This window comes from Heteronotia binoei, chromosome 2 (assembly GCF_032191835.1).
Source record: "Heteronotia binoei isolate CCM8104 ecotype False Entrance Well chromosome 2, APGP_CSIRO_Hbin_v1, whole genome shotgun sequence".
NCBI lineage: Eukaryota > Metazoa > Chordata > Lepidosauria > Squamata > Gekkonidae > Heteronotia > Heteronotia binoei.
Genome location: NC_083224.1, coordinates 92,224,825 through 92,240,947, shown reverse-complemented (window position 1 = coordinate 92,240,947; position 16,123 = coordinate 92,224,825). Strand labels below are relative to the sequence as shown.

The 16,123-nt window shown below is 46.0% G+C and overlaps 1 protein-coding gene across 3 annotated transcripts in view; it reads right to left on the bottom strand.

Annotated features, from left to right (window-relative positions):
- The window catches only part of KCNC4 (potassium voltage-gated channel subfamily C member 4), a 56,357-nt gene extending 44,117 nt beyond the window's left edge, over positions 1 to 12,240 (bottom strand). For 2 of the 3 annotated variants that reach the window (XM_060231619.1, XM_060231620.1), the window contains exon 1: positions 10,690 to 11,963. In XM_060231619.1, the coding sequence (XP_060087602.1) occupies positions 10,690 to 11,340 (651 nt within the window). In that variant the 5' untranslated portion in view covers positions 11,341 to 11,963. Of the gene's footprint in view, positions 1 to 10,689 lie in introns of all 3 variants that reach the window. The other variant, XM_060231618.1, reaches the window with a different exon arrangement.
- Between the last annotated feature and the right edge of the window lie 3,883 nt (positions 12,241 to 16,123).

The following is a 16,123-nucleotide window of genomic DNA, read 5'->3' as shown; positions in this document are numbered from 1 at the left end:
GCCAATGGATTTTTTTACTTTTTGAGAAATGAATTCACCTTAGTTATATAGACCTGGTAATGAACATATAGCTGTAAAACATAATAGTCTCTTAGAACTTTACATTTCTACTGCTTAATCCCAGGTGAAATCTAGTCATTATAGTGGCTCTTCATTGGCTAAAACTCAAAGGGAGCTCATACATCCTATGCTGATTTCAAAATGCTTCATAGATCAATGGGCCCAATCACAATGCACAAGTCCATTAAATCAGCAATCTCTACTCAGATCAATGAAGTAGTGTTGGTTCCCATAAATTCTAGATAGTAGATTCATCATTATGCTAACCAGGGCTTTAGTTGTAGAAAAAGCCCAGCAGGAACTCATTTACATATTAGGCCACACCCCCTGATGCCAAGCCAGTCGGAGCTGCGTTCCTGTTCAAAAAAGCCCCGATGCTAACTATATTACCCAGCCAGGGCCTGAGCCAGGATGGGGACAGGGAATGTGCGACATTCTCAAAAACAGTGACTCACCCCTGTACGGCTGATTTTCAAAAACTGGATTTTTATGTCACAGAAGCTTCCATTATAAAATAAGGACTCCCACTCTCACCACAGGAACACATCTGATCTTGGTGGGGCGGGGAGGTTCATGCATGTGATTTGCTCAGTGCTCCCCGCCCATGATTCCCTCTGATGAATCACTAATGGTTTAACCCTGAAAATCCCCTTTTAGTTTGCTGGATGACCTTGGGACAGCCACAAACTTCACAACCTACCTTACAGGGTCACTGTGAAGATAAAGTGGAGGACAGGAGAGCAATATAAGCCTCTTTGGGCCCCCAGTGAGGAGAAAGGCAGTATATAAATGAAAGAAATGAATGAACAAATGAATTTATTTGGCTACATTACTCAATAAATGTATTTTAAAAATCAAGTGTGCACTGTACACAAGTTGTATGAGAGTTCACTGTAACTGATAAACAGGACTCCAATATTTGCTTAATGTACCAAGTTTCTAGAGCTAGGAGAAGCAACGTGGGCACTACAATGGGGTGCAAGTCCAAAGACTGCTCCCCAGGGTGCCCTATGATATCAGTCCTGGGGCACAACTCTCAGTTCACTGGCGATGCCAGAAGCAGCATTCAGTCCAGGAGCAGTATCTGGGCACAAATGTCATTACTGGCATCACAAACGAGTCCAGAAATGTGAAGGCATGACTCTGCTCTGCCACCATTGCTACAGCTTCTTATCATCTTTAAGCCAACCAATAACAAGGACTATGTATGAATCATGACTATGATAGCTGTAAATCGATCAGAGGCAGGCGACTCCTGAAGCCTCTGCCAGAAAATCACTTCTGTGTTTCTCCAGTGCTTAAGAGGAGGTCCCACTAGCATTTCTGCAAAACTGTCATGGTTTTCCTCTAATAATCTTTATTCTAGACTTGACAGTTCTCAGTTCTTTTCTAGGTTTAGAAAAGAAAGCAAAGCTAGTAGTAAATAACCCCTATGTATTTTAACGAAGGGGGCGTGGCCAGTGACGTCACTTCCGGTGACATCACAGGAAGCTGTGTCAATCCTTGCATAATTAATGAAGGGGGCATGGCCAGTGATGTCACTTCTGCTTACGTCACCAGAAACTGTGTCATCAGGGTCATGACCCCAATGACATCACCCAGGTCATGACCCCACCCCCACGTGACCTAGCCCCCGCCAATCACCATCTATGCCCAACCATGATGTAGCTACCCTGCATATTTAATTAATTAAGCACCTCCTCCAGGAAATGACCTTACTGACTCACACCATACCTTTGTTTTTTGAAGATTTATCTTCAGCCATTTTTTGTTCTTTTTAACCCCTAAGCTTTACAAAGAATATTGAAAAGGACCGATCACAAATAAGCCTTTTACAGCATTACATTATTATCCCCATTTATGAAGCTTAAGACAAACACCTCAAGGTAAAAAGTCTCCTGGCCCCTTAATCTAATCAAGAAAAACTGAAACAGGCCATACTATTCCATGCCCCCTTCTTCTCATTAAGCATGCTTGGGGCAAACAAGCCATAAACTATCTGCTTTAATGGCAGTAAAAGGGGTTGAAACAGACAAAATTTAAAAGCAGTATTAATTTCTAATCACATAGAGAAATTGGAGCACATGGCTTACCTGCAGCCTTGAGGTAAAAGATGTCTTCTGCCCTTCTCCTCCTCTGGCCAAAAAAGAAGTGACTCACCCCTAATCTAATCATGACCACTATTTTGTGTGAAGGAGCACTGTGATTGGTTCTCCTAGCCGTGTGACTTGCTGATCCAATAGAGATTCTCCATGACTTGCTTAGACCAGATTCCATCCATGCGGCTGCAAAATCCCTCCCCCTCCTTTCTCCTCCCACACAATCTCTGAGAAGAAGCAGCCATGGCTTTAGGATCCACATGGAAAAGAGGGTGAGTAGTTTTTTCAGAATACACTGCAATATATATATATATATATATATATATATATATATATATATATATATATATATATATATATATATATATATATATATATATATATATATATATATATATATAGGCTCTCCCTCCCCAGAATTTCTTTAAAAACAGTAGCCAGTAAAGGGGGGGGGGTTAAAATGCTGCTAGATTTAATCAGAGTACAGCCCCCTTTCTCTCCCTTGCAACCCCCCCAACTTTTTTTAAAAAAACAGCTGTCAGTGAATAGAGGGGTTAACCATCCTAGGAATTTTAAAATGCTGCCAGATTTAATCAGTGTGCAGCACCCTCCCTCCCACCAGGCCTTCATTTCATGGGGGCATGACCTGGCATCTGATAACAATATTGGACATGTCTGGAAATGTAATGACAGCATTGATTTCTTTAAAAAGGTTCCGTTTTATTTACAGACAATGCCAAATGTAGTTGCAGTCTATTTACAAGGTTTATTTCAAAAGCATACATTAAAAAGCAGCTGCAATATCTTTTATACGCCATTTTTTTTTGTGCAGAAAAAATGAACGAAAATGCAAATCTTTGATATAACCTTCAACATATTTAACCATTGCACTGTCAGAGTTTTTCAAAATTGTTTCAAGAGTTTTACATGAATTTGGAGAGTCTCCAACTCTATTCAATAAATCAAATATTTGGTCCATATTCTCTTGCGTGAAGAGCAGACACTTCAATGAATAGGCAACTGAGGTCACAACTTGCATTATCGAATGTATTGACATTTCATCTATAACAAATTTCACCTTGCGGTCTACCATTTTTTCAGACCACAAAAGACATGCGTGCGATGTCTGCCCGGGCGATTGAAGCTGGCATCCTTCACAAGAATCATATAAAAATTCATTGATACAATGCATTGTTATCGAATAGACAGCAGCACGAACTAATGCTGACATTGCTGATTTCCATTTTCAGGGTGGTATACAGTCAGAATCCTCAAAAACTTCCATGTTTAAAAGCTTTCTCATGGCAATGACTCGTTCCCCGGGTGTCATGCCAAATGGAATTTTTGGCTGTTCCTGTTAAAAAGACAGCATTTATTTTAGTTTTACAAGCCTTGACAAGCCCCCACATCCACCACACAACACTAAACAACTGGGGTTCATACCTGTGTGGAGATTTTTGCCTCTGAAGGAATATTCTCCTCTGAGGCTTTAGCCAATTTTAAATCTGGAATTTGTGGCTCAATGCAGGCAGAATACTAGAAAATTAAAAGCAGGTTTTTTTCAGTTAAAAGCACTATGCAAAGCCTGTTTCCAATAACCTTTTCTACTCCCCTCCCACCCCTTTCCCCCCCTTTCCCAAATTACCTGTGCCATAGGGTTCTCGCTTGGAATCAGCTCTTGGGAATCAGGAATCTCTTGGAAAACCTGGGTACTGTAGGGAATAAGTTCCTGGGTGTCTGGGAAATCTTCCAGGAGGCCTTGCAAAATTTGGGAAACGCCATTTTTAGCTAGCATGTCAGCTATTGTCTCCCCGCTGTCCATACTAACACATGTCTCTTCGTCAAAAACAGGCCCCGGGAAATGGAGCTTTGTGGGAACAAATTCTTCATCCTCAGAACTGCTCACATATCTCCTTTTAAAATTTTGTCTCACCAATGGCGGCGGGCTGGAAAGTACCAAGGGTCTGGCTGGAGTTTCCATGTTCTCAGCAAGAGCCTGTGCACGTGTGTTCAAGCACAAATGGCTTCTTTCCTAAAATAACCTGGTGAGGGTGGGCTGGGTGGAGGTGGGCCCCAGCCCCATTTGCTATTGGTCAGGGGTGACTGGGCTTGATGTTAGAGGCGTCACACGGACCTACTCAGGCCGTCTCAGTGGTGGCCCCCAATTTCCAGAGTGGGGTGCCACAGGCGGAAGTTCAATGATGCTGCAGTGGGTGGTGCTGGAGAAGGGGGCAGGGGAGGGGGCTACACATGTGATTTCCATCCTGCTCAATTAATATGCAGGGTTGCTAGGTCACAGCAAGGTGGACGTAGATGCTGATTGGCCTGGCTACGTCACGTGGTGTGAGTCAGTAAGGTCATTTCCTGGAGGAGGTGCTTAATTAATTAAATATGCGGGGTAGTTACATAATGGTGGAGCATAGATGGTGATCGGCAGGGGCTAGGTCACGTGGGGGTGGGGTCATGACCTAGGTGACATCATTGGGGTCATGACACTGATGATGCAGTTTCCGGTGACATCAGCGGAAGTGACGTCACTGGCCATGCCCCTTTCATTAATTATGCAAGGGTTGACACCGCTTCCGGTGACGTCACCAGAAGTGACATCACTGGCCATGCCCCCTTCATTAAAATGCATGGGGGGTTATTTACTACTAAAGTGGTTTCTTGCTCTGTTGAGATTCCATGTGTTACCTTGAGCAAATCACTTATGGATTGATTTCTGAGCATCTAACTTCTACTGAAAGGAAAATTAAGGGTAGCCACAGTGTCCACTGAAACCATTTAGTCATTGTATATTATTTCCTATGTAAATCGATCTGGCGAAATTGTTTCCCACTCTGTTCTTGTACATATAAAAATAAGCCAGGGCTGCTCCACATGGATGGATGGGAAAACAAACAGAGGGGAACACATCTCCTTATGCAGAGCTTAATTCCAGCTAATTCACCTCTGGACAACTGTCCCTGAGTGTATATGGAGTTCCCTTTCTTTATCACGAAGTTATCACAGCCCACAACACATAATTTGGGATCTGGGGCACAGTAAAGAAATCAGGAGTAATATGCTGTAGACAGAGCTGAGTCCTGCCTTATCTCTTAGAAATTAACCATTGCCTTTTAGCCACTGGGTCATTTAAAGTCATGAACCGGTTCATGGTGAGAGCACACCTATGCATCCATTTTCTCAGATCCACCCATTCCCCAAAACATGCTGGCAGGAGCTGCAAAGCTCAAGTTGCTTCCATATCTTAAGATCATGCACTTTCTGCACCATTTTCAAGACACATCTTTTTCTAACAGTGTCCATTTGGCCTGAGGAATGGTAAATGCCAACCTGAGGTGGCTTTACGCCTTGTGGGATAGGGCGAGGTATAAATCGCAAATTAAATTAAAAAATTAAATACAGATGTTTCTCCTTTTTCTCTTTTGCTTGAGGTCCATGTCATCTGAGTGGGCTATCCACACGGATAAGCTCTCTGGCTTAATGGGTCCATCCTGTGAGAGACCATGGTAACACTGCTAATGCCAGTACAGTTGCCATCAGGGTTCTGTTCTATTCAAAGGGCCTCTGAGTGAATTTCTGGCGACCTACACAGCTCTGTCACAATTTTTCATAATGAGATGTGAGCAATCAAGATTAATGTCTGGGCGAAAATGGGTGGAAGGTCTGCTCTCATCTGGAGCTGTGCAGCAGAACACTGTAGGTTTTATGATTACACCTGTTTGTGTGAGTCTCCTGTATGCCATTTCCTTGTTCATCACTGCAGGGGTGCAGAGCTTCTTCCCTGCATAAAGCACTGGTTCCTACTGTTACTCCAAAGCCAGCCACACAGTCTTTGCTGTATCTTAATAAGAAGCCAATGAAGCCCTTCCTCTTCTCCTGCTTGCCTGCTGTTCTCATCAGCTTGGCTACCTTCTCTTTCACAGCACTCCATAGGGCACTCTATAGCAATGTATATGTTAAGCTCAGGGACTTTTTAGATGGGTTTTGTGCTATTTCAGGAGAAATCAAAACTGTAAGTCTTACATAAGAACGTAAGAGAAGCCATGTTGGATCAGGTCAATGGCCCATCAAGTCCAACGTTTTGTCACACAGTGGCCAAAATACCAGGTGCCATCAGGAGGTCCACCAGTGGGGCCAGGACATAAGAAGCCCTCCCACTGTTGCCTCCCCCCAAGCACCAAGAACATACCAATTCTTGCCTCAGTTTCTGCTTTATGATATGGAATTACCTTCCATATAGGTTTGAAAAGACTTATAAATACAGGCCAAGTCTTGGAATGCTTGCACAGATGCTCATACCACTGCAGGAACCAAGCTCCAGCTAATGCATTGGCACAATAGCACACTTTGTTACTACAGCACCTGGCTCTTCACATTCAACGCATAGCTTTACAGAACAAGAAGCAGGAGGGCAGGACTTGGAGAGGGGAGTCAGGCTACTGGAAGAAAGGACCTCACTAGGCTGGCTGGAGGAAGTGCCTGAATGAGGAAAGCCTACATTTAACACATTCTTGTAATAGTGAGAAGACAGCACAGGATATACCTGTCCTACTTTCTTAAATTACAACACAGCTTTAGCTTTTGCGGTGACAACTAAACACAATGTACAAGATCAGGCTGCCAGTTAACAGGAGTAGCATTTTCCTGTCCGTATATCTAGAAACTATCATTTATCTAATGTGATCTGAGTGTAAAGCAACTCAGCATAAATCGCACTAATCACAGGTTATGAGAGCAATCCTAATAACACTTTCCAGAGACTAAGCCCCATGGAACAGACTGGAGTTAAAGTCTGAGAAGACCCGCCTAGGATTGCTCTCTGAGTTCACCTGCCATCTTTTCCTCTCCAAGTTTGGACACTGATATGATAAAGTCCAGCTTCCTTGACTAGAAATATGGATGTGGCAAGAGTGAATGGTGTCACTTTATAATCAAGTCTTATGACAAGTTAGGATCTGTTCTATGGCTTGCTAATCAGGACAATACACTATTATTTAGAAAATGCTTTCTGGTCTGATAAGGCAAGCCAAAACTTCATACAACAATTGAAATTATTTAGAATTGTTAATAAGATAATCCAGTTTGGTGTAGTGGTTAAGTGTGTGGACTCTTATCTGGGAGAACCGGGTTTGATTCCCCACTCCTCCACTTGCACCTGCTGGAATGGCCTTGGGTTAGTCATAGCTCTGGCAGAGGTTGACCTTGAAAGGGCAGCTGCTGTGAGAGCCCTCCCAGCCCCACCCACCTTACAGGGTGTCTGTTGTGGGGGGAGAAGATATAGGAGATTGTAAGTCGCTCTGAATCTTTGATTCAGAGAGGGGGGTTATAAATCTGCAATTCTTCTTCTTCTTCCTGTAAATTGTGTTTTTTTTAAAACAAACAAACAAACAAAAACAAAACAAAACTCCTCTGGTGGTTGGAAAAGGAACAGTGGCCAAGCTCTGGTAAGTCAACCCCAAGCACACAACAAAAGACAGAGGAATTGTCTATGCAAGTATTTGGGAGATATCCAAAGTAAAGAATTCATAGCAGAAGACCACAAAGAAGAGAGTTATTTCTGTTGCTCTTGGAGAAACACAAGGGCACCTTCCAAGACAGCCCATTTATATTTTATGAACTGTTTAAACACCCTTCTCAACACCAGCATGTAATATTAGAAGCACGAGTGTCAGATACTGATGTGGTACAAACTGAGACAACCTTGCTGAAGTTCGCATGAAAGCAGCTGAACTTAAGCCACATGAGGATTCTTATCACAGCTGTAGGACAGTTCAGAGAGGAGCCAAATTCCATGTCCAACTGTTTCTCCATGGTGTAAAGCACAGAGTACAGCCAGGTTATGCCAGCTAGATGCAGCCATCCAGTCCTGGATATGTTCTGCTCCATCTGCAGCATCTCCCATTTGCCAGATGACAAACTGGCAACCATGGGCACCCTTGTCACTCAAACCCTGCCCAGCAAAAAGTGCATGCTAAGGGAGCTCCAAGTGCTCCTGGAGCACCTTAACTTTGCAGGATCATCACCCCTGGATGGGCCTACTGTGTCCACCCCATCAAACTAGCCTTTATAAAACTAAGATAATAACAAAACTAACTAATAAATGATCAGGGGGGAAGGGTTTAAACAAAAGGTTGTTTCAAAAAGGCTAATTAGCAGTCCCATGCAGCTGTTTTGAAGACAGGAAAGAGATATTTAACCCATACCTGCCATGCCTCTTCCACAATTTCCATTCCTCTTAAGTTACAATTAACTCCAGGGAGGATGGAGAAACACCATAGAGTACCTGCAGCTTTCTGATGAAAGCATGGAAGAAAGGGTTAAACATCCCTTTCTGCTTTCATGATCTTCTGTGCAGTTGCAGGGGAGTACTAATTAGGTTTTTAAAAAGTGGGAGATACTTATCAGGGATTGCTCATATCCTGTCTAACATGACCCTGAGAAAGCCTAGGATAATGTAGGGAGCCACATTCCCTTCCATATTCTATGCAGACACTGGGCCACATAGTTTTCCTCCCCAAACTAAATATTTTGCCCAAGGCAGTTACTGAGCTGTTGTTTAAAAAAATCAAAACAGAAACTGAGATTATCTCACCAACAGGAAAAAGACTGGGAAACCTATCTTCATGATGTCTACTACAATAATTCTCTATAGGATAGCTCTTTGGTTTCCGAGCAGTGATAATCATTATATCTCCTTGTTGCTGAGGTCAATGGCTGAGGAAAGTTTTTTTTTTTTTCTAAGAGAAGAGGCAGCCAACTGCAGTGTGGGAGAAATCCCTGGAGGCTGTTTTCAGTGAGTCTATTTTGGACCCTCTCATACACTGAACATACACTCTGGAAATCTAAGGCCTCTAAGGCACAGGAAGAGTCTGTAATTCCATCTTCAGAATGTGCCTTTTTGGAAAATATTTGGCTTCCTAAATAATCTCTTTGGATAGAAGAAAACATTTTGGAAATAGTAACTGCCTTCCCTCCCAACACATGCATTTTGATATAAACTCTGCCAGAAGGCAAGCAAAGCTCAGAGTGTTCCCTGGCATTTTTACACCTCTAAATGCCAACAATTCTTTTGCATCCCAAGTGCATGCATGTGAGATACAGAGTTACCAGTATGTACAGCAGCAATTATATTCTCTCCGTGACTAAGGAAACAGATATGTGAATGGCTTGAGTATGAAAGCAGAATCTGGCTGTATGGCAAAGAGAAGAACTTGTGAATTATGTCTCTGAACTATGCATTTTTAAAAAAACCTGAATGACAATTTGTATGGGTCTGAATGGGAAAGCAGTGGGTGTGCCTGCATTAGCATACATGAAAAAGGAAGCAGAATTTCTAAAAAGCAAGTATCATGCAGATCTCCATTCATTGACATTTTGAGTCCTAAAACTTGGAAGCAGGCAGCAGGAGAATTGCTGATTGGCTTGCAAGTTACTATTCTGAAGATGAAAAATAAATGACTGCTGGAATGGAAAAGATCATGTGGCAGCCTCACAGCTGTCCTAATCCAAGGAAGGATTGCTCTTGATTAGTACATGTCTGTACTGCAATGGTCAGCAGAAAGAACTGAAAGGCAGAACAGTACTACCCTCCCCAGCTTGTAATAATTCTGAGGACCCAAACTGCTTTTGTTGCAGATATGTACAGTATTATACATGCATGCACAGACATGTGAGAGCCTATGTGTCTGTGTACATGTACATGTATACATATGTGGGAAAGGGAATCAAGTGCTGTGTGCACCATTCATAAATCCAACACAATTAAACACAAGTTTGTCATACACCCAGTAGAGGAAAGTTGGCAGGGAATTCTTGGGTGCTCCTAAAACTGTCAGATCCTGAGCTCAGCAGGTGAAAGAGGGAAAGGAATCGCCAAAGCATTCAGGCATATGCTTGCAAATACAAGGGGCAGAGGCAGATGGCTCCAATATTGCACAGAGACCCCAAGCACAAGGTGAGTACAGCACTCCAGGGAATTGTGTTCAGATGACAATAGTCCTCAGAAGCAACTCACATCCAGGGACTCACCTATTTAGTACCTTGAATTAGATGTTTTTGCTCATGGAGTGTCTACATGCAAAACAAATGAAACAACGTACAATCAAACCTGTGCAGGCAGTCCTACAGTGGAATGAAGGCCTGAAACATGCCCTATCTCCAGTGCTTTGGCAGGAGAAAGTAAGGAGAGAAAGTGAGATGATACGTGCAAGAGAAGTAACAAAAAGGAAAAAAACAGCAAAGACATTGGCATAAAGGTGGGAAGGGGAAAGAAAGTCCATTCAATGACCTTGGGGAGTGGATGAAATCTGAACTAACTGCTGCACCTCAAGTTAATCAAAAGTGGGGAACTATCATGATCCAGAGAAAGGTATAGCTGAATGGTAGCAGCTCATATACCCTCTGACCCTAACCCCCCAAAAATGGAGTGTGGGGAAAGGATTATCAAGAGAGAAGTGTAAGCTTGTGCTACCACAATACTCTATGACCCAGTCCACCAGCTGTCACCCACAGCTCCCCAACTCACCCTGGCTGCCCTGGAAGAATAGGGATCCTCAAAGAGAGCCCACATCCTGGGCTGCCAGCTGTGACAACAGCCTCCTCCTCCAGTGGCCCCAGGAGCTCCAGGAGGCCTGTCATCCATGCCCAAGCGCTGAAGAGTCACCTCCCTGGCCCCTTCATCCTCAGCCTCTTCTCCAGCTCCTCCACTACCAGGCTCAGGGCTCTCAAAGATATCCAGGGCTTCCTCAGCATCGCGATGCTGGCGGTAGGTCATCCAGCAGCAGGGCTCCACATCAGTCTCATCAATGCCCCAGTAGGTGAGCTCCTCCTCAAAAAGGGGCCCACAGATGTCTGCAGGGCAGTGCAGTTTGCCTGTGCGGTAGTAGTTCAGCACATAGGAGAAGATACCTGGGTGACGGTCAAAGAAAAATTCATTGCTTTGCCCATCAAAGTCAAAGTTGCTCTGGGCATCAGGGTCAGCCAGCCAGGCCAGCCTGGTGCCAGGCAATGTGCGCAAAGTGCTCTTGTAGGTCTCATGCCTGGTGCCCCCCACATTGATGGTAATCTTGTCCGACTCTTCCCCTTTGCCCATCTCTTCCTTCAGGCATGTTTTGGAGGGTGGCTTGTTCCCTGATTTGCGCCCTCGGTAAGATGAGACGCACACCGAGCTAATCATAGATCACGTTAGGTGGACCAGAGGTGCCCTCTAAACACCCTTCTGCTGTTAAGGAGTTCGGGGGAGGGTTCTTCCCTCTTGACCTCTGGCAGCCCTGACCTTTGGCTGAGAAAGCTATTTCAGAGACCAGCCAGGGCTGGCCTTTAGTCTGGCGCAACCGGCTGCTCTGGAGGGAGGCGAGGCCGTGAGGCGAGGACTTCTCACCTCTTCCCAGTACCGCCCGGTTGCAACAAGTACATCTGCACCCGAAGAAAAGACCCGGAGAGAAAGGCAGCTGACCTCGCCGGCTAACCCCGACGCCCGGCGGATTCTGCCTCTGGCTACGCAGATTGGAAAGTGAAGGCGACGGCAGTGCGCGTCTTCGGCAAAGGCTCATCAAATGTGACAAGGCTGCTAACGAGGTAGGAACAAACAAACAGGTATTTGCAACAGCAAATGCTTCCCCCTTCTGTTCTCTGCAGGTTGCCAACGCCACTCCAGATCTTTCCGAAGTGGACGCGAGAGCTTCCCTTGACTTGAAAAGAGGTCTTAAACTTTGAACGATCTTTCTAGACACAGTATGATCAACACCCCCTTCTCTTCCGCATGGAAACACGCAGCCAGCTACCTGGATCTCGCTTTGCTTCGGCCCGGTGGCTTCGCCTCTCCCTCTCAGGCAGGGTCGCGACCAGCCAGTCGACAAAAATCACGGACGTTTCCAGCGCTCCGAGAAAGAAGCCGAGTTTATTTCCCCGCCTTGAGAAGCCGGTAAGGGAAACGCGACCTCGCAAAGCGCATCCTTTGCACTTGCTCCTGGGCTGAGCTGGTTTCTCTCCAGCAATCCCTCAGGGGGCCGAGCTGGGCTGGGCTTTCGCCTCCGCCTTCTCAGGCAAAGCCTTTAGGCTCCGGGTGGAGTCCGCTTCTTCCCGGCGGAGGCGATGGGACCTTTCGGGCGCGGGTGGCAGGGTGGCTCTGGCCGGCCTGCAGGTTTGCGAGAAAGCGGGAAGAACCCGAGTCGGCTGGGAGCTGTATCATTTTCAGACGCAAGGCGGGCGGGCGGGCGGGAGGGAGGGAGTGGAAGGAAGCGCGCCGCTTAGGCGACTTGGCCTCTCTTCCCCCTCCCTTCGCCAGCGCTGGGAGGGAGGGGCTGGAGGGGGAGGCACCGATCACAGGGGCAAGTTGAGGCAACCGAGAAGTTGCTGCGGGGGCGGGGAGAGAGAGCTTGAGGGCAGCCATCAGCAACGTTAGTTGTTCAGCCCGTGAAGCGCCCTGTTGCACGACGCCCGGCGCCAATGACGACGGCCGCCGCCGCGTCCAGCCTCGGTAGGAGCGAAGCAAACGGGGACCTGTGCATTTCGCCATTTGTCCAGAGGGGGCACTCTCTGGAGGGCGGCACGAAGCAGGACAACTCCGGCAGCTTTCCAGCAAGTGACTCCTCGCCGCCTGTTGCCCGGATACTCGGCTCTGGATTGCCCAGCCCAACTCTGCCGAGCGGGAGATGAGCATTAACCCCATTTGTGCTGCTGCAGTTCTTCCAAGCAGCTTCCCGCTGAGGCCGGGGGAGGGAGTGTTCGCTCAGCACGAAGCGTGTGACTCGCTCCGGGGAACAGAACTGACGCTCAGTCTTTTGAAAGCGCAGGACAACTTGAGACAGATCTGAGGTGTGAGAAAGAGGAGGGTTCACGGCTGCCGAAAGAGACCGCTGGCTAGCCGACGATGACCACTTGTTATACCCAGTCCACACCCAACCAAAAAAGTATATCACATGGCCCCATGAGTCTCAGGGGTTGGGCCTTAACGCATGGGCCTGATGGATGCTTGCCCGTGGGCCCCACGAGCATAGGGGCCCCTTACTAATCTGTGCATGATACAGTATTAATAACTATTTACATTTGTATTCCTGTGAGTAGTTGTCGTAAGGGCCCAGTACACTGCTTGGCGGGGGGTTCATAATGCTGTTAAGATGGCCCTGGGTATCCTTACCCTCCACTCGGGAAAGCTGTCCTATGCGCTACCAAATTGGCTTTCAGACTCAGGTGCCGTAGGGGCCTAGGGAATAAGGGCATCCATAGGCCACTCTCAAGAAGTTTTGTCGGGTTCCAGAAAAAGCACCGCCCCTTCCACTGCACGACTATCCTGTGGGATCAGCAGCAGACCAGCGCTCTCCCTCAGCTGAGAGTGGGGGGACATTGAGTTATAAGTGGAGGTGGATCAGCTCTGGATCACCAGCAGGGTCATGTACAGTTGGGGCAGGAGCAAATAGGCTGAGGAATCCTAGTTGCTTCGCCGGTCACATTCCTATCTGGTTTCCTAGAGCAGTGTTTTCCATTTGCAGGGTCGCGACCCGGTACCAGGCTGTGGAAGCCTCAATACCGGGTCACCAGGGGTGACCTGACAGCCCCCTCCCCTCTCTATTTATCTTCGGTGCTGCACACCGCACTCCAGCCCCACCCCCCAGCCAGTTTGGTGTAGTGGTTAAGTGTGCGGACTCTTATCTGGGAGAACCGGGTTTGATTCCCCACTCCTCCACTTGCACCTGCTAGCATGGCCTTGGGTCAGCCATAGCTCTGGCAAAGGTTGTCCTTGAAAGGGCAGCTGCTGTGAGAGCCCTTTCCAGCCCCACCCACCTCACAGGGTGTCTGTGGTGGGGGAGGAAGGTAAAGGAGATTGTGAGCCGCTCTGAGACTCTTTGGAGTGGAGGGCGGGATATAAATCCAATATCATCATCTTCTTCTTCTCACACCGCCACCACTGCTGCCTGTAGCACTCAGAGAGTGCTACAGACACTGAGCTGGCCAGAAGCCCCCCCCCCCCCCCTCATCAGAGAGGGCCGGGAAAGTTCCTGGCCGGCTCACAGTCTCTGTATTGCTTCTTCTGGGGAAGCAACTGGGCCATGGAGGGGAGAAGTTTGGGAAACTCTGTCCTAGAGCACGAGTGGGAGCCACCTGTAGCTTGCATCCAGGGGTGGCCCTAGACTGTCTGTCATTCTAGGCAAGGCTAACTTCTGGTGCCCCCCCTGCACTGATAATGTCACTGAGTCACATGGTGGCACCCAATTTGGTGCCCCTAGAAGGCCAGTGCTGTAGGCAATCGTTTAGTTTGCCTAGTGGTAGGGCCAGCCCTGCATGCATCCACCCAAGGTTCAGTAGCTAAGTTCTGCAGCTGAGCTATTCAATAGGAGAGCACCTTACTTAGGAATAAAACCAACTGAGTTATGTAAAAGTTTATTCCCAAGAAAACACACATAGTGCCCAATTCAACAGTAGGTGAATACAAATTCAGCATCTCAGGGCACACTGGCTATTGTCCATTTGGCAGGAATACGTTTTTGTTTTTTCAGATGTGATGGTATCACAATTTGGAGCTTCTCAAGCACAATTAGTGAGCTGGTGTGTATGCTGATAATACAGAACAGAAAGCAAGAAAGAGCCATTCTAAAATGTAATATACTTTTTAGCCAAAGTATATATTTCAATAACAGGCATGGAAAAAGCTATAATTACTTTAGGGCCATAGGTGAAAAAATACCCAATATTTGCAACAGATGTGTGCTGGTACATCTGTTGGTCACAAGTAGCAAGGCAAACAACAATGTGACACTTGATTTGTCAGTCAGATTGGGCCCTTTGTCTTGTTATAAAAAGGCATGCAAAGCTAAGGGGGGAAATCTGTTGTTCTGGCTTCTGTTTATACAAAAATATGTCCAACAGCAAAATAAAAAAAAATACTGAAACATGATGAGATATCTAAAATCCAGTGTTTCTTTTAATACAGTTGTCTCCATCTTTAATTATATATTGGTCTGTCAATTGGTTTCTGAGTTGCTAGGTACCCAATGCATCAAAGCCTTCCTTAGTTTCCCCCATTCATTAATACATCCAGAACAATACTTTAAGAAGAAAAAACCCTGAGATTCTCCTACAACAGCTTCTCCTAAACACTCATTTACCAGCAGCGATATGCTCAGCTTTCACAGCATTATGGCAGGCCTCCTGGCTACAAATGAAATTAAAACTGAGTCTCCATTTAACTGCAAGAGAGCCAAATTTTTAGGAAAATTTGACACTTCAAAGAGAAAATGTAGGTGAATGATTGTGCCCCGGTCCTTGGAGACGATAGCACTGAAGTCAACAGCCACAGGCTTCCCATAGATCTGATCTCAGGCACCTCACAGAGCTCTTGGCACAGGCTCACAGTGATAATTACTTGACAGATGGATAATACAGTAATACTTTATTGGCACGCTGAAATATACTATGTGGACTAAAAGCATAGATGCATGTACAGAGAAAATGGCAGATTCCCAGTCACGCTTATGTCATTGCTTTCTCGGAATCAGAGCTACCAAATACCAGCTAGAGACCTAGTCCAGTATATTCTGACCAGCAGAGTGTGTTCTTTTGTCTTCTTTTTTTTATCATTCTGTCCCAGAGAGCTGGCGAGTATTGTTAAGAGACCCTTTGGGATATGATTCCAAGGCGGCAGCAGGCTGTTTCTCCTGATGGGATATTAGGATATATGCTTCTTGATTCACCTAGCCCAAATGTTCCAAAGGCTTCTGGCAGAAAACTTTGCCAATGTCATTTCTGGAGATCAGATTTGGTACCTCTGTACCACAGCTACTCACATCTTTCAGATAGTCATTTAGAGCTTAATGCAAAGGATTGAACTGGGCTGGTAAAACTCACACTCAGTGGAAACCTCCAGATTGGATTACTGTAACTCACTCTGTGCTGGCCTGCCTCCAGCTGGTCCAGAACACAGTGGAGCAGGTCCTGACTGTGACACCATGGATTTCACATAT